At 31.4% G+C, this 26,799-nt stretch overlaps 1 protein-coding gene across 1 annotated transcript; it reads left to right on the top strand.

The window, feature by feature from the left end:
- Positions 1–450: 450 nt before the first annotated feature.
- MPEG1_3 (Macrophage-expressed protein 1 protein) lies at positions 451–26,188 on the top strand (the record flags this gene model as incomplete). The annotated part of the gene is made up of 7 exons (XM_035731784.2): positions 451–497; positions 13,667–13,926; positions 16,032–16,201; positions 17,797–18,077; positions 18,728–18,917; positions 22,796–23,057; positions 25,332–26,188. The coding sequence occupies 7 exons, from the start codon at positions 451–453 to the stop codon at positions 26,186–26,188; spliced, it is 2,067 nt and encodes a 688-aa protein (XP_035589750.2).
- Positions 26,189–26,799: the final 611 nt, after the last annotated feature.

Below are 26,799 nucleotides of genomic sequence, written 5' to 3'. Positions count from 1 at the left end.
TAACAAAACCGATATATTAAAAATATATAATTATAAAGCTTATAGATTTATATTCTGATTATGTAGTCTGACATATTCTATTACATATATCACAAAAATAATTTGGTTATATAAGTAATCCTATTGATATATAGACTAGTAATTGTTTAATCTATAACCGGTTATATTGTGTAAGCTTATTCACCACTTATTAATGACGCAAAGTAGGTTTAACTTTTCAATTTAAATGACCTGGCTTACTAATAATACATATATTATAATTAAAAATATTCTATAGGACAAGTGTATTTATACGTTCATTTGTTCATATACAATACCATTGTAATGATGTGTGCTGTAAACTGACCGAAATGTTTATTTAAATACTGAAAATGTAACTGAGTGAAACTGTGGAAGTTCATGCACAACCTTATAATTAAACACATAAAAAATATCGATAAATTCATTCGAATGATGAATACATTTGCAGCTTATATTGAAATCCTAGGATTATTGAAGTAAGTAATTAGTCGAGCATAACTACATAAATATTAATTGAATACGTATTTGTAATATTATATGAGGTTAATTTTTCAATAGTCAACTGAAATCAATAATCTAGAGAGACGTTGGAAATTCAGAAATAATGAATAATTGTTTTCTTACTAATTTTACGAATTTTTCAGTCCTAAACATACAGTTTTTATTTTTTGAATGAAAGTGTTACGAATAAACCATCCAGCTCAGAGAAAGAAATTTCGTGATGAAAACTATTTCAAGATTCTCTATAACTGTTTGTTTTACCTGGGACTCTTACCCGAAAAATCTAAAAATGTAGTTTAATATTTAAAAAAAACTTGGGTATAAAAATGGACGAAGGTGGGAATTAAACTCATTTTGCCTTCTACATTGGATGGTTGGCGATAATCATTATGAGATTTAAAACTTAGATTTCGTACTAGCTACTATTGTGCATTAGTAGTGATATCTTGAGAAGACGTATTCTCCTCTGATTTTATCGCATGCTGCTCAGTGGCATGATCAATGGCCATATTACTGAACTGTTTTGGCCCCAATTAATCTCCAATATAATTGAGATATTTGCACCAACCGTTCGCTAACTACCAAGCGATTGCTTATTATCTAATCCTTGACCAACTTACAATGTTTTCAATATTCGCACTAACTCGACACTCCAGTGGACTTTATCTGATATCATGTAGTAAGTAGGCAGTCTGCGGAAAGTCTTGAAGTACAATTAAGATTGTTTAAACATATGAGTACTTAATTGAGACTTAGAGACTAACTGGAGATTATGATTTCTTAAATTTATTTATTTAACTATGTACTTTTCCACTAGACGGATAGATTCATTGACAGTATTTGACAAATTTGAAATAATTTCTAAATTGGACACTTTAAGTTGAACAAACGAAAAGCATATAGTATTATTATTATTAATTAATTAGATGTTGCAACTTGTTGTTTCAGCGTGACCACAACTGGCATATATTCAAGCGGGAACAATATATAATTAGTTTTTAAGTTTATTGATATAATCATAAACTGGTTTTTAAGGCTGTAGATAGTTTACACAATTTGTCGTTTTTGTGCACCATTAATCTGTACGTTTATTCAGTATCCAGATATGAACAGTAGCATCTCGTTAGCGTCCGATAAATGAGTTGACTGTTCCGCACATCAGTGTCTCTACAGACACTAGTTTAAGTAGCTGTTTATAGACGATTTATGATGTACGATGACACTAAATAAAAAAGTAGTTTGTTAAACGGCGAGTACCATTTAGTTATCTTGTACTTTAGGCATTAGCAATATATACATGAAAACTTTCTAAGACAACACTTGGTGAGGACACTTCATACATGATTTAGAATTCGACATGGTAAATTTATTGTTTAGAATTATGGCATTTGAATTTAAGGTTGTACGTACACTAATTAAAGAAAGTCATTTTATAACTAAGAAAACTGCTGATTTATTGGAACTGAAGTTGGCTAATGTAAGATAATTAAGGGAATTAAATGTATGTAAGAGAAGGAGTTGAACACATTTCTTTTGTACAGATAGTTCCATTTTCTAAATCCGAATAACTATTACTTCTGTCATTTGGAACACTTCGAGGAGGATCGACTTTGGCATAAAAGCACATATTTCGATATTTACTGACAGATGCATAAGCTGTAGATAACCACATAGTATTAGGACAACTTTCGATGAATTCAAATAGTTTGAAATTCCATATTTGATTGATTTCATTAACACTTGAAAAGTGTATCTCTGCCATCTACTACCTCAGTTTTTAATCAGTAACTCATCGTCAAATCAAGTTTTAGTTGTTTTTCTCTATAACTTTTATATAAAAGCAGCCACAAAATTATCATGTTACTCATACACACCCAGCAATAGGCACTAATGTTAGTAACGTTGAGAAAAATATTCTTTTATGGGTTAATTTAATAGTTTAATTGGAAGACTGTTCATATAGTCAAAACATTAATATATTATCTTTGTAATCAACGAAAAAATGTTTCAGTCGTCTTAATGAACAATAATTAATTGACTGATAGTCAGTCTATTGGAATACTCGATACAATTGGGCGTACATTTCAACATCCATAAAAATAAATCAAATAGTTTTTTACTAGCTGACCTACTTAGAATCTGTCAATGAATAACAACGCTTAATGATAATTTGGAATTTATTAAAGAGTATAACAGAATCGTATGTATATCTCATGTACAAACGGGCATAGACTATACTCATCCTATATCAGTTAACTTCAGGTAGTAATTTTTTAATAATGAGTTTCTATAGTAAATAGCCATATGTCACGTAACAGTGTTTGTAGTTCAATATTCAACTTTTATTACATAATTAAGCATAAGTTGATCTGATGTATGTTCTATAAAATAAATACATATCCTAATATATATGTTTCTTTTAATAACACTTGTCATATTGTTATTTCAACATAAGTTTAAACTTATAATAACATATACTTTAATCGGCGATAATTCAACCAACCGATTAAAGAACATATTCAGAAAATAATGTATTTTAGGTAAACTATCACTTGTTAACAATCAATTTAATTTTTACAAAGACGCAAATCAATACATTATTTACTGTTTTAAGAACAACTGAAGAACATGTTGAATTTCATTGAAATGTTCTAAATCAACCTTATATTGAGAAAATAAAATTAGTTCATGGATCAAGTTATATGATAGATCTTTCAAAAATCTATTTGTTATTTAACGGTTTCATGTTTTAAAATTATTTCGATCACATTTACTTGTTTTAAAAAAAACTCAAATGATGAGGTAATTGCATATATTTAAAATGGTAATAAGACAATTGATTTAAGTTGGGATGAGAATACTCGCCTTGATAATAGTATTATTTGTTCAATATTTAGTTGAAACTTGATCATCAATTTAGTCACAAAATTTGGTGGATAAAACTATGAATCAGAATACAGATCCACATAACTTTGAGTGAAATCACTGATAACATTTGTATGAATAATTATAATTTGAAATGACATGAATAAAGTGGCCAAGTGTGATGTTTACCGGATCATAAGTGTGATCTGCATTCCCAACAACGAAAGACAGAATAGATGGTTAACAAAAATGAGTTATTTTATATAACGTAATAAAACACTTTCCCATAAAATTTAGACAAAAAACTACTTACTCCTGTTACCCCTCATGGGCGAGAATAGGCCGCCCATCAGCATTCTCCATCCAACTCTGTCCTGGACAATCCTTTCCAGTTGCTATGCATCCTTTTCATGTCTGATTCTATTTTTCGGGGCAGTGTGTTCTTTCACCTTCTTTTCCGTTAGCGCTTGCATCGTGATGCAGTTTGATGGTATACGCACCGTATGTCCTACCCACCTCCAGAGTCTTTTCTTGATTTCTTCGTCATTTGAAAGTTGTTATTTTCTCTCTCGCTGTAGGGTCTAACTGATGATATCCAGCAACCGGGTATTAGGTTACTTGAGTAGACTTGTTTATAAATACTTTTACCTTTTTGATGATGGTTATGGTAGTTCTCCAAGTTTCAATTCCGTAGGATAGAAATGTCTCGACGTTTGCATTGAACATTGTGACTGTGATATTGACTAACAGCTGTTTGGAGTTCCATATGTTGTTCAACTGTAGGAATGCTGCCGTTGCTTTGCCAATCCTCGCTCTTACGTCTGCATCGGGACCTCTTCGTTCATCAACGATGTTTCCAAGGATGTGACAGATTCCACATCTTCCAGAACTTCTCAATCAAGTGTGATTGTATCGGTGTTCTGTGTGTTGTATTTGAAGATTTTGCTTTTTCCCTTGTGTACGTTGAGGCTCACTGCTGCAGAGACTGTTGCTACACTAGTTGTCTTCAACTGTATTTGTTGGTGTGTATGGAATAGGAGGACTAGGTCAACTGTGAAGTCCAGATCGTCTAGCTGGATGCAAGCTGTCCACTGCATTCCGTGCTTCCTCTCAGATATCGAGGTCTTCACAATCCAATCAACCATCAGAAAAGAGAAAAAAGGGAAGAGTAAGCAGCCTTTTCTGACTCCGGGCCTCGCTTGGAATGTGTCTATCAGCTGTCCTCCATGCATCACTTTGCAGTGTACTCCGTCGTATGAATTTCAGATGGTGCTGATAATTTACTCAATTACTCCACAAGTTCGAAGAAGTCTATAATGTTCTCCTATCCACACTGTTAGACGCTTTTTCATGATCAAGGAAGTTGGTGTGTAGTGACGAGTTCCACTCAACTGATTGTTCAACAATGATCCGTAGTGTCGCGATTTGGTCTGTGCACGACTAATCCATATAGAGTCCGATTTGTTGATCTCGAAGCTGGGCGTCTACTGAATCTTTCATTCTCTTCAGCAACACTCTATTGAAAACTTTTCCTGGTACCGATAGTAGTTTGATGTCTGTGTAGTTCTCACATGTGTTCAGATCTCCTTTCTTTGGTATCTTGATGATATCCTTCTTTCCAGTCGGTCGGCAATTGTTCCTCATCCCAAATTTTCCTGAATAGATTGTGGAGCATGTTTGCGGTTTCTTTTATTTCTGATTTTAGTGCTTCAGCTGGTATATTTTCAGGTTCAGCTTCTTTCCCAATCCTTATTTGTCTAACGGCCATCCTGATTCTTTGGTCGTTGATGGGTTGCCACCCATAAGAAGGTGTATGTGCTGCTTTGATATCCGGTGGTTTTGATGGAGTTGGTTTATTCGAGAGGTCCTCGAAGTGTTCCGCCCATGTATTCATCTGTTCTTGAATCTTGGTGATTGTCTTGCTTTCTTTGTCCTTGACCAATCTCTGTGGTTTACAATATTTCCCTACCAGTTTCTTTGTCGTCATATAGTTGTTTCATATCTCCCTCTCTTGAAGCTTTTTTCACTGTGGTTGCTAGGTCTTCCACGTATTTCTGCTTGTCAGCTCTAATGCTTCTCTTCACTTGTTTGTATTCAGCTTGTGCCTTGACTTCCTCTGTTCTTGTTTGGCTGTTGTTAATTGCGGTCTTCTTGTTCTTCCCTTCTTGAATCTTATCTAGGGTTTCGATAGGGATCCATTCCATATGATGATGCTTTTTTAGACTCATCGCTTCCTGACACGTTGAAGTTAATGTTTCTTTGATCCCTTTCTAGTTGTCCTCCATAATAGTTTCTTCTTTCGGTAGATCCTATAAGACTTGAAACCTGTTGTTAAGACTTACCTTGAGTTGGTTTAGTTTGTCAGTATCTTGAGGAAAGGCTGTACTGAACCGTTGTACTTCTGGTTCCCCAGTTGTCCAATGTTTCTTCAGCTTCAGTTTCAAGCTAGCAACCACCAACCAGTGGTGATCTGAAGCTATGCCAGCTCCTCTTCTGGTTTTCACATCTTCCGTTCTCCTTTTGAATTTTTAGTCACTCGAATATGACCGATCTGATTCTCTGTAGAGTGGTCTGGTGAAACCGTACTAACCAACATACTTAAAATTCTTTGAATGCTTTTATGAGATGAAGGATTTTAAGTTCTATCATTCATTAAAGTATGATATCATGACCTAAATATCAGTCCATTCTAGAAATAAAATAAAGAATTGCAAAGTCTCTGGTCATATTAAAGAAATATTTATGTCTACATCGTAGAGAAAGTTGTCTAAATTCTGTTGTCTTTAGAAGTAAAATATTAGAACAATATTCGCTGACTTCTTGCTTAGATCTTTCATACATCAATGAATCGAAAGAAAAACCTCTCCGTTGTTCAATCGATATATATCTATATATATATATACCATTTTGACTATTTTATGGATGTCTTTTGTGATTAGTTTACGCAACCGACTAGCATAAATTGAGACTTCATATATGTACATGCGTACCCGTGAGTAATTAGAAATCAAAATAACTGTTCATTACTTCATAGTTTTTAGTTTATCTCTGTTTTTCTAACAAAATGTTTTTGTCAATTGTGTATATAAATATAAGTTTATGAAGAGTAATCTCAAACATTGTTATTTTTAAATCCAGAAATTAAATAAAATTGTATAATCTCTTTGAGAAACCTCTTATTAACTAACCTTAAAATGATACAAACGATACATTTTTACTTCAGAAACAACTTCCAAGTTCTAATTAGTTAGTTGAATGGAAAAAAAACAAATACAGATTATTAAAATCAAAAGATTTTTCATAGTGATGATACACTTACTTACGGCTGTTACTCCCGATGGAGGGCTTGTCTTGTAACACAGTTAAGTGCTTTCCTCAATGTGTGTCCTATCCACTTCCAGCGCCTCTTCCTGATTTCTTCCTCCGCTGGGATCTGGTTTGTTCTCTCTCACAATAGGTTATTGCCAATAGTGTCTGATCAACGGATCCGAAGTATTTTGCGTAGACAACTGTTAATAAACACTTGTGTCTTCTGGATGATTGCTTTCGTAGTTCTCCAGGTTTCCGCCCCATACAGTAGAACTGTCATGACATTTGTATTGAAAATTCTGACTTTGGTGTTGGTTGACAGTTGTTTTGAGTTCCAGATGTTCTTCAACTGTAAATATGCTGCTCTTGCTTTTTCGATCCGCGCCCTCACATCTGCATCAGATCCATCATGTTCATCAATGATACTGCCCAGATATGTTAAGGTTTTTACATCTTCCAAATCTTCTCCGTCAATTGTGATTGGGTTGGTGCATGCTGTGTTGTGTCGGAGAATCTTGCTTTTGCCTTTGTGTATATTGGGATCTACAGCTGCTGAGGCTATTGCTACACTGGTCGTCTTCTCCTGCATTTGCTGTTGCGTGTACCATAGAAGAGAGAATAAACTCACAGACCAATAATAATCTTGAAATCATTCATTTAAAGCTGATTCTGTTCACATGTATCTCAGATTTGTTTTATTATTTTGATTTGGTTATTTAATCAAACTTAATATTTCATTAAATATAATTAAATTTGCATTTTATTGTTTTATTTTCGTTAAACTTACCATCTTTACTGCCCTTAAAATAACCTAATTATTTGTAAAATTATAACTTCTTCTTTTGTTGTTGACAAACTGTTATCTAAATCAAATGAATCTAATTTCCTAATTGCCTAATGTTATTAATAATATTATCATCAGAAATACTGTAACGAACAGAACACGGTTGGGGACAACCTGATGTACATGGCACGAAATTACAGAGCATCTCAATAAAATCTGAGAACTATATATTAAATCGTTAATTTGCAAAATGTACACCAATTGTCTCAAAATGCCTCAGACTTCATTGTTCTTACATTTTCATACAAATTGCATTTTATTCCCGCTCTTGCTTCCTTGATCTTCCCCCATCTTCTGCTGCCAGACATTACATTCCGGACTCGCATAATATACTACTTATATCAATATAAGTAGCACGCACCACAATACTAGTAATCATGGCTAAAGAAGACTTGACATTTTTTCCCAAATTAAAGGATTACAATAAAAAAAATCATTAACAAATATGACCTGAAAATATTTAAACTTATTAAAGGTGTACACTTCCAAGAGTGACTCATTTATATAGTAATAATAATGTTTTTACAAATAACAAAAAAAATACTTCAATTTATGAAATAAAACAGTTATGTGCTGCAAGTATTACATGTACAACCTATAACCCCATCAATCTAACCAGTTTACTCTTTAAAATGTTTTAACTAACCCATCTAGAATGAATAGATAAATAAGTGAAGTCGACAAATTGATTTAATAGCTTATATGAATTCAATATCCAATGTTGTACACATTGTTGTCATATTTTTTTAGTCTATGTTATAAAAATCATCAAGATCTCAAAATACAAGTGCTAATTATGGGAGTAATATAATTGAATCTCTCAAATTCATTAATATGATAGTCAGTATTAGTAAACGGCAAAGTTATACTGTCTTTATAAACAGTTTTCACCATTTTATGCCAAAAATAAAATCACATTCAATTATTTTGGGAATTTTTTACATATATATATATATATATACGGACAGTTGAACTCATTAGTCAAACTCAGCTAAACTACCATTGGAAATCTTGAATCACTGGACGACCGTCTCTTCCTAGTATGGGACTCCTCAACATTGCACACCCATAATTTCGCACTCAAAACTCGAACCCAAGACCTTCAGACACACACTCAAATGCTTAACATCTAGACCACTGAACCGGCATATGGTGGTGTCAATATCTAAGTTCAATCAATCCATGGTCTTGCGCAACCCTTCATCCATTGTCTAAGGTGGATAACTGTATTCACCCTACACGGATTGAACTCCAATGATAGTGGCCTCTCACTAGAACTTCAGGAAATCCATCTTGAATCTAGTTACTAGTGAGCACATGATTACTATCAGAATGGAGATTTATGGAAATTGTAATAACTTTAACAATTGAATTCATGCGTTGATCTTCGCTTAACCACCATTAGATCGTGGATGTTCACTGCTGAGGAGTCCCATGCTAGGACGAAACGATCGTTACGTGTTTCCAGATTTTCAGTAGTGGTCTAGTTTAAATCAACTTATGAATTGAACTGTTAAAATCACTACAATCTCCACAAATCTGCATTTCGATATATATATAATGCAATATTTACTAATCTACAGATTGGAAAATATTTAAAGGAACATGGATTTATTATCTTCAATAAGTAGTAGCTTCAACAAATGTATCAGACGTTCTACATAACGTTCACTTGTATCCTTGATTTATTTCTCAACTAACAAGTCATATCATCTTAATTGAATCTAATAATTTTAAAGTCCATTATACGTTCTTATCCATTTAATCAACTAGTCAGTAATTCTATTTTACCCACTATATATGTATATATACAAACTAAAGTTTAAGTAAGAATTTTATAAGTAAACCACATAAGTGATCACTTGAATTATTTCAGTAGTTTACCAAGGTGATTATCTTTTAATAAATGTCATTTTATCCATCGTATTAATTCCACTCTGTTTACTGTTCATTTTGTAAAGTTGTTATAATAGTATCATGGAAATTAAATTTGAATAAGCATGATCACACAGTGTATAAATTGTTCATACTTATTTGTGACAGAGTTATAAATTAAGCAAAGATTGAAAATATTGTTACATTTTTCAAATGTGTTTATTTTTACCTACTCTTTGACTTTACTATGATCAGAATAAAATGACTGTCTTTTCAACAATATAATTCAATTTAACTAAACATATAAAACAGCTTATAAACAATATTCATATCATACCAATAAGTTATCGGGATGAATGTTAACAAGATCTACATAAATGTCTATACACTTGATATGATAATATTTATTCTTAGTGTGAGGGTTTCTTTAATTCTTTTTTATATTTCAATGGTTAAGATCATGAGTCAGTTGAAGCTAGACTGCCATAGAAAACCTGGAAGCAACGAATGGCCGTTTCGTCCTATTGTGCTCGCGCGCGAAACCAGTAGGTCCTGGGTTCGAATCTCGCGGGGGGCGAGGTCATGGATACGCACTGCTGAGGAGTCCCACAATAGGACGAAACGGCCGTCCTATGGTGGTCTAGCTTCAACTGACTCATGATCCTAACCATTGAAATTACTATAATATCCACAAAACCCATCTTTTTTATATGTTTGATAGTCGGTGAATTAATTGGTTTAGCATCATCATCAAACCATGCAAGATCACCAGTTAATCATCATTCCTCTAAATTAATCGACAAGCTGTCGGACATACCTACCTATACATATCAAACATACATACATATATATAAAATAATTATATCCTTACTACATGTTCACACTAAATAAGAGCTGAATTAATTTAAGATATTTTTTTAAATGAAACTACTTAAAGCAAGAACATACTAATGTTGATTGGTTTGTTAAATAACATCGGTTACACTCATTTTGAAATCACAGAATAGACATTACCACCCTCATGTTCAACATTTTGGGTAAAAAGTATCGTACGAAAATAATATTAACCTTATATTATGACTCATATTATATATAAGTAAAAGAAATTCATAATCCACACATCTATACAGGATTTTTTTTCTCCATCAAGTTAAGTTAGAACTGGAGAACTTGTGACTTCATTTAACATATCAATAAGGTAATACTCATATATATTTAGGACTTGTAGTGTTTGTTATCAATAATACGAATTATTATTCACATTCCATACGTATGTTCATGTTCATTCATCAATGAATGAAAGAGAGGTGGTCGTAACATCATTCGAACAACCGATAATTCAGACAACCATTGAAGCTATCAATATAATCGACTATATTTACAAAGAATAAGTATATTTATATTAATAATATAAAAAAGATTTTAGTTTCAAACGACTAGTATCTAATTGAAACCAGTTTAGAATGTAAATTATGATCTATCGTTAATAAGTTACATTGTTAGTTAGTTTAAATCTGGACGAAATTTAACCAGTGATAATAGAATGACTCATTATTCATCGAATTATTTATTTAATACTAATTTCAGTTCTATACGGGCTCGTTTGAATAAATCACAACATAAAATTCAATTTCGTAATGTTATTTATTTTTAAAGAACCTACCAGTAAAACATTATAAAGTTGTTTACAGTTACCATGTTAAAGTTTAATCGTTTATTTCAAGTTCAATTAAACAACATAACATGACTAGTTTTTTCTTTCAGCAAGATGTTTTTCTACATGATAAGGTTGCCGACCCCATGTCTAACCCTTCTCCTTTACCCGGGTTTGAGACTGACATTAAATCTAGAAGAACTACATGAAGAGTTAGAAGTCTGAATAAGTCGATTCAAATTAAAATAACTAACATCAAGGCATGTCAAATCATTAAAACATTTTTCCAGGATAAAATCATGCTATTATTGATTTTTTAAAGATATGATTATTTTTCGTACTTTTGAAACTTTTATACACCAAAACACTATAGCCACTTTGTATATATTTCGTTATTCTGTTCAGTATTTGTGACTATTTCCATTCTTTACTTATAAAATGCTACATTGGTGTAAAACTACTACACATAGTTATGATTACTTTTTCAAATAAGAAGAAACAAAACACTCTTTTAGTTCGTTTACAATGTTTATTCATTTGACCTAACTAAAAGTATAAACATAAAGTTTCAGATAACAATATCACTCAAAAAGAATGTAGTCTTTGTTGAATTATCGTGAACTTCTTGATAGAGTACAGCCGAATAAGATCTCATCTATAAAATATTGTCAAAACTCTTTAATTAAATCCTTACTTTAATCTATCAATTAAGATGCTTAATAATTGCATAACTAGTGATAGCATGTGATTTTTGTCCGTAATGTTCAATTTGTTTTCTTTCTTCTCTTGAGATTATATTCATCAATTATTTATGGTAATATGAAGAAAAAATCTTGCACAATTAATTATAGGCCCGATTAGCAATAATCCAATATTTTAAAAAGTGATAAACAGCTTGCGTACAATAAAAAGATAAAAACCAGTTTTTTATGTTTGACTATTGGTGATACTAATTTATGGATGACCTTTGAGTGACACTAAAGTAGCACTGAGAATGTCCACCTACGTACTATGGCTAAACGAGGGTTATAAAGCGGTGCGAGGAATTAGAATTATGATTTATAGTTGATGGTTAGGGTTAGGAACTAGATTTAAGGTTTTCATCATGAACTGACATCATTTAAAATACCGAAATGCTATCCAGCAAAATGGATGAATGGAAGTTGCGCCAAAGTCCAGGACCTGTTATCATAAATCTGATTGGTTCGTCCATAAATTATAATCTGGCTAGGCTATTTACTTCTTCAAAAGAGAAAACTATGGTGATCAAAACTCTATTCAGTAAATATTATTAATATGACTATGGAAAACGCATAGAAGGATAATTAAATGTAATAACGGCGACAAAAATTTTATTTCTGACGTTTCGTGACTTGATGAAAGTCATTTCTTCAGAATAAATAAGTCATTATTTACTTTGGAGAAGTGACTTATGAAACGTCGTGAAACGTCAGAAATACAATTTGCTACTCGTTGGGATATCACGAAAAAAAACATGTTTATGATTAACCTTCTACCCAATGCTCAATTTATTTGGAACTATCAAATCCTTTGATAAACCTTTGTAAAATAACAAACTTTTTGATATGAAAACAATTCTTCTCTTCCATATATCCACTAAAATAACTTACAATGATAATATTATGAAGAGTGCGGTTTAAGTAACATGGTTCGTTATCAAAAAATAATCATTAATTCTTTACACAACCATCAAAGTCTAAAATATAACTAATAGTTAAGATTTATTCGAATCTGCTTCCCCCTCCATGTATGTTGATCAGGTCAATTTCGGCATATATGTATCTAATGCCAATTGTCTCGGCATTCTCATTAAGTCATAAGCAGTTTAAGCAGAGTTTCTATATTATGCAAAAACAAAATAATTGAAATAATATTTTGATGTTATTTGATCGCAAGAAACATGTTCAACGTCTTTTTAGTGTGGGTGAACCAATCAATAGAAAACTGACGGTATTTATGCAAAAAATGATAAATTTATCGTAATAATTGTAAATTATACTCTAATGTTGTATTAAAAACTTTACAAACGTGTTCAGATAAAGTGGTAGCAAGTCTAATCGCTTTTTCCAAATATGAATTATATTAAAAAGTATTATTATTATTATCACTATTATTATTATTATTATTATTATTATTATTATTATTATTATTATTGGAAGAGACAAGAAAATATAACTTAAACCAAAGATAACAAAAGAAATATAACAAAATGGTTGGTTGTAGCGTGTTTTGGAGTATTAACTATTATTCATCTGATATAATTTCGTGGAAGTTGGTTTAATTTGTAGGTTGTTTTCATCACAGACTGATCTCTACGGTAGTTATGGCGTTCGACGCCTACCAAGCAGTTCTAATAGCCAAACGTTCCCATAAAGACTTGAAAGTATTGAGTTCAACTTCTTGTTAGATCTTTGATATGCACTTCTGAAAAGCTCTATGATAGGATAAAACAGCTACTTAGTGTTCCCTGATTTTGAATATTATCTCAGATGAGAACTGTAAGCAGTAAATCCAATCTATGTATTTTTTAAACAAACAATAATTAAGATTTCGCTAAAATTGTCTATATTTTGTAGTGTCCTAATTATCACAAATAGTTACTCATCGGTTATCCAGAAATCATCAAATGAATATCCCATTGATCAAACCGTTTCATATTCTTTACCAAAGGAATGTACACTTTTACCAAATCAAAAATTTCTTAGTGTATTACCTGGATTTGGATGGGATAATCTGGTCAACCGTGAAAGAGGTCCTATAATAGATGTGGAAAGATATTCACTATGTCGACGTTCTGCAGACGGGAACTTTCTAATTCCGGATGATATAACTGTTCGTATGTAATTGATTTTAACGTTATTCTTTAATTTAAATTATTACTTGTAAAATGAAACGTGGACTCATTATTTTAGTTTTTTGTGTTAGGTTACTAATGGGTAGCAAGACAATAATAAAATGATTTTCTTACTTCAATAGAAACATAGCTTGTATTTACTTTTTACTACTTATTTCATTAAACGTCAAATGATATATTGCACTGATTTTTTCTACAGGAAATAATCTGTTATTCGTGGTTGCAGTATCTAGACTGACATTCAGAAAGTGGAAAATCACATTATATATAGTTATACGTTATTCAGTGATCAGGTTCGTAAAAACAGAAAACATACACCTGGTCAACGAATGCTAGTTATTTAAACGTGAATCAATGTCCAGTGTTTCCTAATTATTGTTTTTATGTTAAATAAACTGCAAAAAACCGCACAAACATAATGAATGATTTAAATTACTGACCATATATTGCAATTCTATCAGCACTGATGACTAGATAAACATGATATTAGTTAGCAAACAGTGATGATTTATTGCAAACATCTTATATTCCACATTCAGGAACAGTAGAATTAAAAGGAATATTTCAATGCTCCAGATTCGACTAGGTAAGTAGTATCAACAGACGTGATACCTATGTCAAAGTTTTATGATGATCGAGTCCTACTACTCAGATTTAAAACAGAATAAGTTATAACAAAAAAGTTCTTCACTAAACTTCTTTTGATGATGGTTTAATACCAAGGTTACACTTGATAATTTCAAATTAACTGAATATTCAATAAGAACTTTCGTCTAAATTTGAACGAATAGTTTCGCAATATTTGGGCGCCGAGTTAATGTGAGTCATTAAAGAGGAATAACTGAATATTCGTTAGAAAGTTATTCATAATAGAATAGATATATTTTTGTTATATCCTAATGAGTGAGAAATATAGATTTTTGACGCCTCACAACATGATGTAGGTCACTTCATTAGAATAAGTAAATAATTTGGTTATTTATTTAACTATTCTGAAGAAGCAAACTACATCAAGTCACAAGATATCAAAAATCCGAATTTCCACTCTTGAATATTCGGTTAAAAGTGTTAACTGTATGAAAATTCCCATTTTGACATTTGGTAAATAAAGAAGGGACGAATCGAGCGAAGAAGTTTCTTTTCAGTTAGTTTTTCATCATGGCTCTACACTAATATATATATATATATATATTACAATAATGAAATAATACTCATCAAGTGGATAAGTTACGTAATAATTACATAGTAACATTTCGATTATAAATTAACATCGAGTAATTGGAAGAGAGATGAATAATAATAATCAAAGTAATTATTCGAAAATCAAGAAGTTGCTACGTTACATAATATATGAAAAAGAGAAGGAACAGAATATTTTGATGAATGGTCAGTAGAATAGTAGATATGTAAGAGTCAGGAGATGAATGTTGAGAATAAGCAAAACACGAAGTTCAAAATACAAACAACAAAATGGAAGAAGTATGAAAATAGTTTATCAATGTTCTGTTACAAACTATATGACTTACTTGACAAATATTAAGTGATAACAATTTCAAAAATTTTCCACACATAGATCCATTTATTAGTTTGAAGAGAGAAAACACAAAAATTAAGGCAGAATGATATGAATTAATTTTATTTTGCCAGGTTCTCATCAACTACTTACAACTGATAAAATATTTATAAATATATATGTCATGATAGGGAGAAGATTTCAATAAAGTTAAAATGATCGTAAGAAATTCACTTGATATAATATAAGATTTCAGATGGAATTTTCCAAAATATCAAAATAACGATTAAAAATTGTAGAGTTAACAAACTTTCAATGGTTCTTTAATAAAGTAACTAAAAATAGAAATTTAATGATTATAAAGAATAATCCAAGTTAAAATTACATGTTCAAGACCAATAAAAATGATGTAATCTAAACTTGAGAAAGAATTCAAATAAAGAATAATTAAATAAAACAATTCTTCATGTATTCTTTTAAACAATTGCGATCATTTCTATACATTTACATTATTGCCGTTTCCAGTGTAATTTACTTATTATATACTTAATACATATATACATTTGATATTTAGAACCAATAAAGAATTCGAAAATTAAATTATCCTCTGAAGTCTATGAATCAATTAGTCAATGTCATTCATTGGTAGCTTATTCCATTAATTCAGCTGTTGGTGGTGAATATTCGTTTTTTCGTATTAATGGAGATTTTTCATCGGATAAAGAAACATTACGTGAAAAACTAGTATGTTATTATGTTAATAGACTATTACTATAAGTACAGTTATATTGTTTTATTTTAAATTAAATTATATTTTGAAATTATAAAGGCTGACTATTACTTCACCTTTCATTAATGGAATGACATTTTCATGCTTTAGGTCTATCATGAAACTGTCCTATTTTTCAAACAATCAATTAAAAGACAAATGGAATAAAGTAAATCATCAGTTTACAATTCTTATCATTCATAAATCTAAATAATTATACAATTAAGATATTTCTTGTAAACATGCTAACCATCCAGTTTTCTTTGTTTGTCATTTACATAAAGACTGTAGCTCTTCAAATGACAAATATATTGTATATTTTAACTAGTCATTTGATTTATTTACCGAAATCCATTCATTTTCTTTAAAAGAAAGTGTATTTTATCAGTAATTTGTCCTTTGTAATTAAACGTGATTTGATTGGACTTCATATCACTTAGAAGTTCGACTAAGTAATCACAACCAGAACTATTGTGATATTCCATACTCACATGAAATTACTTTGGAAAACCTTCGACTAGAGTTGTATGACTGAAACTTATGTCATCAGATTAAAAATTGAGGTAATATCTTTCTGTCTGTAATGTAAGTAGTTTCCTCATCTTAATTGTTGTGTAGATATGGATTGGAAATTTTGCATTATCATAAACATGCGATGTAAACCATTGTAATATAATAATGAACGTACGATTGTGCTTAATATATATACACTAAGTTTTAAACAAATACTGACTAATAATTAATACGGACACAACAGTAATTTAATTTGAATTGCTGAACTAACAAACACGGAACACTTTTTTTTACTGTGCGACAATGTTTATTAGTAGTATACACACACTTCATTTGTACATTTGTACGGTTAAGTCGTTGTTAATAATGGCACACATCAATCAAAGTAATGACTATAGAATAGTGGATAGATATGTACTTTATATCATTATATTAACTGGAAAAGACAACACGAAATTAATTGATTGTTATTTGATGAATTATTTTCAAAATGATCATCAGGAGATACTAAAATTATTGATTTAATACTATTATAAACAGATGATTTTCCCTATTCAATAGTTTTAATTTAGTATCAGAAGAGGTTTTTGTGGATGTTATAGTAATTTCAATAGTTGAGATCACGAGTCAATTGAAACTAGACCACGATGGAAAACCTGGAAGCACTGGACAGTCGTTTCGTTCTATTGTGGGACTCATCAGCAGTGGGATCCATAATCCCGCCTCGCAAGATTCGAACCTAGGACCTATCGGTCTCGCGAGGCGGGATCGTGGATTGCACTGCTGAGGAGTCCCACAACAGGAAGAAACGACTGTCCAGTGCTTCCAGGTTTTTCATGGTGGTCTAGTTTCAATTAACTCATGATCTCAACTATTGAAGTTTCAATTTAATTCAAAATATTGGTTCACAATTTGTCCTAATATAAGACTGTTAAATAATGTACATTTAAAACCTCACTAGTTGTCGAACCCAAGTTTCAGTTAAATATTCATATATTTATGTTTTACGGTTATATCATTCACATTCTAATGTCTATTATTTATTCTGATTTAACAGAGTCAAAAATTAGGACTTATTGTTCAAAGTGAAATGCGTCATAATCGTTATTTTATTCAATTAATACCTGATTCAAAATTACATCCACGTTTTAAAAATCGTCTACTAGATATTGCTGCTTATTTAGAACATGGAAATGTAACAATGGAAACTATTGAATTATTTAATAATGGTTTAATTGGTAATACATTAAGAAATTCATTAGGAATTGTAACAAATGATAATTTTAAATCATTAAGTCAAGGTACAAATGCATTTTATCTAGCTGATCTAGTTGTTCGGTAAGTAATTGTGAATTAACAGTTTATTAATAATAATTACTATTATTGACTTTTATAGCCGAATAATCTGCGCAAAGCTCATGTATATATTACTAATTCAGATTTCCAAGTAATGACTTAGACTGTTAGGTGAATTATTCATATAATCTAATATTATGTTTAGTTTGTACCTCTCATCTAACAGTGGGCATAAGACAAGTAATCATTTTGCAATAAATAAAGTGGGAAAAATCATCCAGATCATCATTTACTTAGGAACTGATCTGAATTAGGAAGCAGTTTCGATCTGACATTAAAAGATACTTGTTTTATTCTAGTTTAAAATTACCTAACAGAATGCACTCATTAACCCACAAGTAATCGATCTTAAGGCCTAAAAGTCTCTCATCAACTATGATGCATATATGATTACGAAGCTGAAATTTCAGTAGTTTATATTTATAGTCTAGAATCAATCCCTTGATGATAATTAACTACAATCTACGCTTGAGGCATTGTTTATATGTACATATCTCCGCACATAATGTCCAACAAAATACACTAATTTCAAATTTATTTTGTATGTTCTTTTATACATATCAATTTTTCTTCTTAAGTATTTAACAAATTAAAACATATATGTATTTCTTTATGTAATTATGTTTTCTAAGCGACTTTGGTACACATTGTATAAACTCAGTTCATGCTGGAGGTGTTTTGGCAAAAATTGACACATTGGATACAAATTCACTAAATACTAAAAAAGAGGATCGATGGCATTTGGGTGCATCAGCTACAATAAGTTTTGCTAATCTCTTTAACGTTAAACTTGGTGGATCTGTAAACATTAACGATTCTTTGGTAAGTTTCATTTCATTTTTCTAGATTTTAACGACGAAATATCTTTCAGCCATCATTGTAGCGTTTTTATTGTTTTTTTTAAAGATTTCAGATTTTTGGAATTAGAACATACAATTATTTATTCGTTGTATTCAGTATAATTGTTTGTCGGAACGTTATTTATTTTTAATTGCAACACATGCCAGGGTCAAATTCATTTTTTATTGTACAAAATAGTGGCTGCCTGGAATGTAGCTAAATGGATAACGCAATGGCGTTTGAAGTAAACTGAATTGGGTTCGAGTCTCGAAATAGAAATTAACTCTTGGAATCAGAGGCATCAAGCTGACTTGTCCTAGATAGAACGAAACGCGCAAACTGGATGTCACTGTTGGCCACCATCTATCTCTGCATACATGCTAGGGTCATTCACTAGAGTTTAGAAAGAATGTGAACCAAAACTGTACAATTAACAGCCAACGAGTACTCGAAGATAAAAAAAACACACAGATAGCACAGAATTATACTTATAAACTGAGTGTGACCATCATAAGGCACAAAAGGAGAGTCTTTGGAAAATACAATTTTATGCATTTTGCCTTGTATATCTGTAGAAATAAGTAGCATACACCCCAATATAAAGTTAATAGACTGTTGGATTATTTCAAAATTATCAATTCCTGTCATATTTGTATAAAGTATGTATACACATACTAATAATATTTCTATAGAGCGATTTCAGCTAATAACGTTTATCACCTACAGTTTAGTTTATCTTGATCAAACATTTATCTTGATTTTGATAAAATTCGATCTACACCAAGGATTATTCATACTCTCAGTGGATACGCACTAATAACAATAATGATGAAAACAACTGTAAAGTCTTATTACCTCATTCCCACAGTTGAAATCACTAGTCAATCTAAGTTAAACCACCATTGAAAACCTAGGAGAACTGAATGGTCGTTTCGTCCTAGTATGGGACTCCTCGGTAGCGAGTATCCACATTTGCTTCATAACGGATAAAAATGGTTAAATACTTTCACTGTTTAGATTACGTGTGATAAATTAAAATAAGCTGCTATGAGTCTTATTACAAGTATAATAATTGTCAATTATGAATACGATGTCGATCGAACATACAGATCAAGATATATATCACATAAAAGTTATAAGGACAGGTGGAATAATTTATATGAAGGTGAGCAATAATATGTATATGTAGTGAGTAAATAAATAATACTCGACACTTAGAGTGATACTTTCTGACTAAATTCACCCCAGTGAATTCTAGCGTTCCCACGTAAGAGAAAAACTTCCATATACTACTAGCAATGAACATGGTATAGCTATTAATGCTCAATAGTTTTCTAAACGACACATTTGCTTAAAGTGACGAGTACTGAGTTTGGGAATCTGAGGGAAAAAATGTAAACATAAAGCTGAAAACTAAACAATTTAGCATTCATGACTCTCTAAAAGGTTGGTTTATAAGGTCAACAGTCTTTCTTTAACAAGTTTACACAAAGTCCCGACTTAAACATATGAGCTTTGAGTTCTTTGGTCTTAATTTTATTTCAAGATAAAATGTTGAATATTCATAGTTTCCCTCAAGGTAAACAATTTCAATAGAAAATCGAAAGCAAGATGAATGGTTATTTTAAGCACAGATGGATAGTGACTAGCAGTGGAATCCGGGATGCGTGTTTCGTCCTATTTGGAACTCGTCAGCTGGATGTGCCTGCATCTCAGAGTTGATGTTCACTCTGGGACTTGAACTCAGTACCATTCACTTCAAATGCCATTGCGTTATCCACTCAGCTACTGAGACTCATTACATCCAGCGAATGGTACTGGGTTCGAGTCCCAGAGTGAACATCAACTCTGAGATGCAGGTACATCCAGCTGACGAGTCCCAAATAGGACGAAACGTGCATCCTGGATTCCACTGCTAGTCACTATCCATCTTTGTTCATAAAAGCTTGTGAACTAAGGCAATATCAAGGTATACACACAGTATGCACACATGTCAATAACAGACTGACCAGTTGGAGTCTTAAACCTCATTAGGAAGATACAAGCAAGACAATACCAAGTGAAGATGAATGCTTATTTTATTAAAAATGCAAAGTTTACTTGGAAGGCTTTAAGTAGTATATGATTAAAACCATAATTTTATTCGTTCGACCATCCATACAAGTTGAATTCATGAGTCGTTCTAAGCTAGACTATCATTAAATACTTGACCGTTTTTCAATAGTGGTCTAGCTTAGATCGACTCATGAATTCAACTATTAAAATAACTAGATAATTGTCTGATTATCAACCTAACAATTTGTACATTTTCTTATAAACTATGTTTCAGTTTTCAATTCTGGACACATGTAAAATAAACTGACTTCCTTTATAAAAGCAAAAATTACAATTGACTTGTTGATATTATTGACAGACTGTTTATAAGTAGATAAAGAAAAGTGAATAGTTTTTTTCTTTTTTATAGTGAACAAATATAAAAGAAAGTTTACTATTTTAACTGAATTATATAAAGTGAACAAAGTTGTCTAAGTATTGCATTATTCAATATTAATTCAACATTAAACATTGAATAATCACTATACAGAATTACTTCGTTTATTAAGTTATACTAGTTTAAATAAAACTAGGTCTTAATACTGAACAAATAATTAGTTTATTTCAGTTTAGAATTATTAATTAGTTCTATTGAATTGTTCCTACTAATGAACTAAGTAAAACAAAAAAATAACAAAAAAGAAAAAAACAGTTTTTCACTTAGATACAACTGGTTCTAGAAAAATAACACATTATTTCTATATTGATTTTTATTTACACTAAATTAAATAATTACATGTTATACAATTCAATGAAAATTTTAAACTCAAAAGTCAATAATATTTATGATCTGTCGTTTTCTTTATTGACTTTTTTTGGTCTTTTTCTGTTCAAGTTTTTCTCTGTACAATGTTACTTTGTTTGTTGCTCAGATGAATTGGTATACATACCTTTGTTTTTTTATTTCTAATGTATTGATCAATAAAAAGAAAATTGATTTTTTGTGATAGTTATTAAAAATTTGTGTTTTATATCATTGTAATAGATAAAATACTTGAAGATAGTGTAGATCATGAATTATTATAGTAACTAGATAATCATTGAAATTAAGAAGTTTTAGGATAGTTGTCTAGCTATACTATGAAACTTTTCAATAGTCTCTACTTATGACCTAGCTACAGATTAAGTTTAGGAGCTTTACACTTTATAGCTACGTTTAAACTAAATACTGATAGAAATTCAGTTCCTAATATCAACAACAGGTTAATTCGTACCTTAATTATTATGATAAAAAAGTCATAAACGTTACATAAATTAGTGGCTATCTGAACTTAGTATGTCAGAGGATAAATCGTTGGGCTTTTGAAACAAAAGGTAATTAGTGAACAATACCATTGAGATGCATGTATACTGAACTGACGAGATCCAAATAAAACAAAATGCGATTCTTCAATTTTACTGATGCCACAATCTATCTATTCTATAAAACTTTAAACTATTGAGTTAAGATCCAGTTATTAACATGTTGACTGGATGCTAACTCAGTAAAGCACGAATATCTTGGATTCAAGGCTTATAAAGTTCATGAGTGAAAAGTTCTAAGGAATCAAAAATTAAAATAAAACAGTTTCTCAATTTCCTCTGATTCTCAATAATTGTCTCAACTTAATTGATCATGTAGATGATCTTCAAAAATTCAATAATCTTCACAAAACTCTTCTAATAACAATGAAAACGTCCTGAAGTTTAGTGATTTTCTAATCTGACTGTTTCCTTGTTTTATTTTATTTCTATTAAATTTTAACATCATCTTTTTTTCCTAACAGATTCAAAATTATGAAAGTAAAATAACGTATAGTCAAGTTTTAACCTATGGTGGTCCTATTATTTACATGTCTGATGTGAATTTATCACTTTGGGAATCTGGTCTAGACAATCAACTAGTGGCTATTGACAGAAGTGGACAACCAATTTATGAATTAATTACAGATAGATCATTACCTGAGTTACCTAGTCATATGATAGTTCGACTGACTGCAACAATTAAATCAGCTGTTGAAAGATATTATAAAGCTAATACAGTAGTTGGTAAATTATATGAATTACATTAATTGTTTAAATGTACTTAACTAATTTGCTAATTGAGCTAGCAGTAAATTCCGTGATACATTTTCAGTTTGCACCACAGTCTACCTCCTGCACCTCATTACTTATAATCGACATATTTACCTTAATTTTATTAGTTCATGTAGACAATACTAAAGATCTGCACCTATTATGTATATGGATTTCCACAAAAAATATTTATTGCCCTAATCTCATACAAATAGTCTACACAATCCTTATTCAGTAAAGAGTTGTGAAGATTATTGAGTTTAGATCGATATTATGAGTGGACCAATGTTAGACCACCATTGAAAATCTAGAAAAACTGGGCTACTGTTTCGTCCTAGTATGAGGCTCCCAAGCAGCGCGCATCTGCGATCCCCCATGTGAGGTTCTAACCCCCCATTGATATTAACACCGTTGGGTGGACTGGAGGTCATACGCTCGGATCCCGCGTGCGGGACGTCAGGTGCACACAGCTGAAGAGTCCCATACTAGGACGAAACAGTAGTCAAGTGCTCCCAGGTTTTCGATGGTGGTCTAATATTGATCCACTCATGGTATCATTCTTAGCTTAATCTCTTTTGTTTTGATAATATTTATTGAATTTATTATAGCTTGTTGACTCATTGATAATTATTCTAACATAATTTAGTAACCGTATATGATTATAGGAAGAGGTCGAAAATAAAAAATGTTTTGTAGCTGACGAAAAGAGGATTAACTTATTTCACAAAAGTTTACATTGATCCTTAATGATAATAATGACTATATATATATAACTGTATAAAACTGCAATATAAATATGCGTTTCTGAAAGTGTAAAGTCATAAGCAAGCAGACACCAATAAATTTATCATTGGGTGACCGGCTAATTCTACCAACCGATTCCTCAACTAGGCTATCAATACAAGTGACTTGATTTCGTAATATACTATAGTGAACGGTGATGAGTGTCAGCTGAAAAACCTAGATTAAGGTTTTGTACTTGTTAGTATTCATCAGCGTAACTTCCAAAAAAAAACTCGTTCATCGTCAAGTAGTTGGAGGTGGTCGACAGGAAACCTTGGATCTGCGTTTCTTGCTACTCGTCATTTTGAGGGGACTGGTTACTCCCTGATGGATTCAATTTCCTGTCACTTAACTTCACAGTCAGAGACGTTACCACTGAGTGATTCACGCCGTGGTTGACCTTCTGTAGGACCGAGATGTATTTACAATTTATTGATCACCAGGTAGTGACCAATGTTATATACATCAAGTTCTTCATCAGTTTTCTCAAGGTTACAGGTTCACCTTGCCAACGAGTGTTGAGTAGGATGAAACCAAGGTCCAAGGTTTCCTGTCGACCACCTCCAACCACCATCTTGCTTCTCGGCAGTCACAAAGACTAGTGGCCACATTGCAGCTTGACTGACAGAGTACGATCAGCACTAATAATAACTTTACATTTATGACATTAGTCATTACCCAGTGATCAATCAATTGTAAATATATTCACCTCCTAAATAAACTCTATTACTACTGGTTACTTTGATTTGTCATCAGTGGTTAAGTGGTAAGTAATAAAAAACCTAGTCGTGACTACAGTTCAACGGGAAACCTAATTAGCAAAAGGCATTTCAAATTACATTTCAGCTTTAAGCATCTTATTCAGAGTTTAATTTGGATATAAAGTGGAAAATAACGTCTAGGATAACCCCAGTTATATAACACTTCACTAAAACACTCAATAATAGTCATATATGTTTTTAGTCTCTCAAACCATTCAAATATTCTAGATCAGTGAACTAGATGACTCGATACCAATTTACATTGTATTTAATCATGTAATTCACCGACACCACTGTCTGACTATGAATTCATTTTTCGTATCATTAACAAACAAATATGTAACTACTATTTCAGTAAAGCGGATATGCCTAATATTTGGTTTAGCCATTTATATGATTTCTCAAGAGTGCATGCATATGCCCCTATCAGATATCAAATCAAGCTTCACTATCTTTGATCCACTTAGTTCGTATCCAATTATTCGTACTTCAGATCTCAGGCTATTCATAATCGAATGCTTACCAGTAGAAAACTCTTGAGGTTCTAGTAAGAAGCCTTAACCAATGAAGTTCACGTGTGTTGGATTTAAGACAAGTTTCATCGATGAGATCCATAAAACAGTAATTGAGTTAGCTAAAAAGTAGTTCCGTTTATGTAGTTAAACTGTAATCCCTAATGTTTAAATTTAATTGATTTTTTCAGGCTGCATGAATCCTTTATCAGTTTTTTATGATAATGAAGCAAATGTAGCTTCACCGGAATGTGATCTACACAGTAAACAAATTACAAACTCAACTTTATACCTTGGAGGAGTTTATCAAAAGTGTACTGGTCCAGATGATTTATGTCTTGGTGAAACTATACCTAATCCACTTACTGGTGATTTATTTTGTTCACAAGGTTATACACCAATACAACTGTTACCACAACAAATTAGAAAATGTTATAGTGTATGCAGTGAAAAATCCTGGTTTAAAAATCCCGACTGTACAACTCAATGCGCTATTACTGAATCTTACTGGTGTTCACGTGATCCATCATTATCATCATCTAATATATTAGACAACATTGATAGTGGTTATTTATTTGGTGGTCTTTATACAGATAAAGAGGTGAACAGTTTAACTAAACAGTATAATTGTCCACAATATTACTGGCCAATAACACTTGGTCGACGTATGCGTATATGTTTATCAACTGATCGTGAATTAGGTGGTAAATATTCATTACCATTCGGTGGTTTCTATAGTTGTTATTCTGGTAATCCTTTAACTGCTTTAATTAATATTAATCAAACTGATGATATAGATGGCAACAGACAACATACTCGAATACCAGAATGGTTTAAAATACAACAAGAACGAATGTCATTCACTCTTCCATCACCACCACCACCACCACCACACAACAACAACAACAACAACAACAAAAGCATGGAACAGTGCGGTCAATGTTGCGTAATGATAATTTCAATGACCAATTTGTACAGAATGATTTTTCCCAACTATTTGCTGCGTTATGGCCGAAAAAATGTCCAATTGGATATACAGCACATTTAGCTGCTATGGAAGATATATGCCAAGTAAGAAAATTAATACCTTTAAATTATTTCTTTTTGGTGTTTTTTAGAAAAATACATTAATGAATATGGTTGTTTAATACTAGTATTGGGGTTTTTATGGATATTATAGTAATTTCAATAGTTGAGATCATGAGTCAATTGAATCTAGACCACCATGGGAAACCTGGTTGTGATGATGATGAAAGTAAAGTGAATATATTTCATATCTCGTGTGTTGTGAACCATTAGTACTGTTAGAATTGCTACGATGACATCACTATTACTTTTTATTGGAATTATCATTTTATTTCATACACGTATTTATGGTATGATTTCAACCGCTTATTCTGTTCCTAGATAAATTGAACCTGTAGCATTATGGAAGGTATGCATGACTATTTTCATAATGGTGAATTAAATGACTTTACGGATATTTCTCAGAAAACTTTAATTACTAAACATCAACATATTCATAAAATTAGTATATATGCAAAGGGTTTCAAGTGTATCAAATGAGAATAATTCACTTCATCTCAAAATATTTGAGATTCTTGCTTTACAAAATAACCGAAGGTATACTGATTCTATTCAGTGATATTGTGCTCTCCA

This window comes from Schistosoma haematobium, chromosome ZW, assembly GCF_000699445.3.
Source record: "Schistosoma haematobium chromosome ZW, whole genome shotgun sequence".
Classification (NCBI taxonomy): Eukaryota; Metazoa; Platyhelminthes; class Trematoda; order Strigeidida; family Schistosomatidae; genus Schistosoma; species Schistosoma haematobium.
The sequence above is the reverse complement of the archived record's forward strand: the minus strand, read 5'-3'. Positions and strand labels throughout refer to the sequence as shown.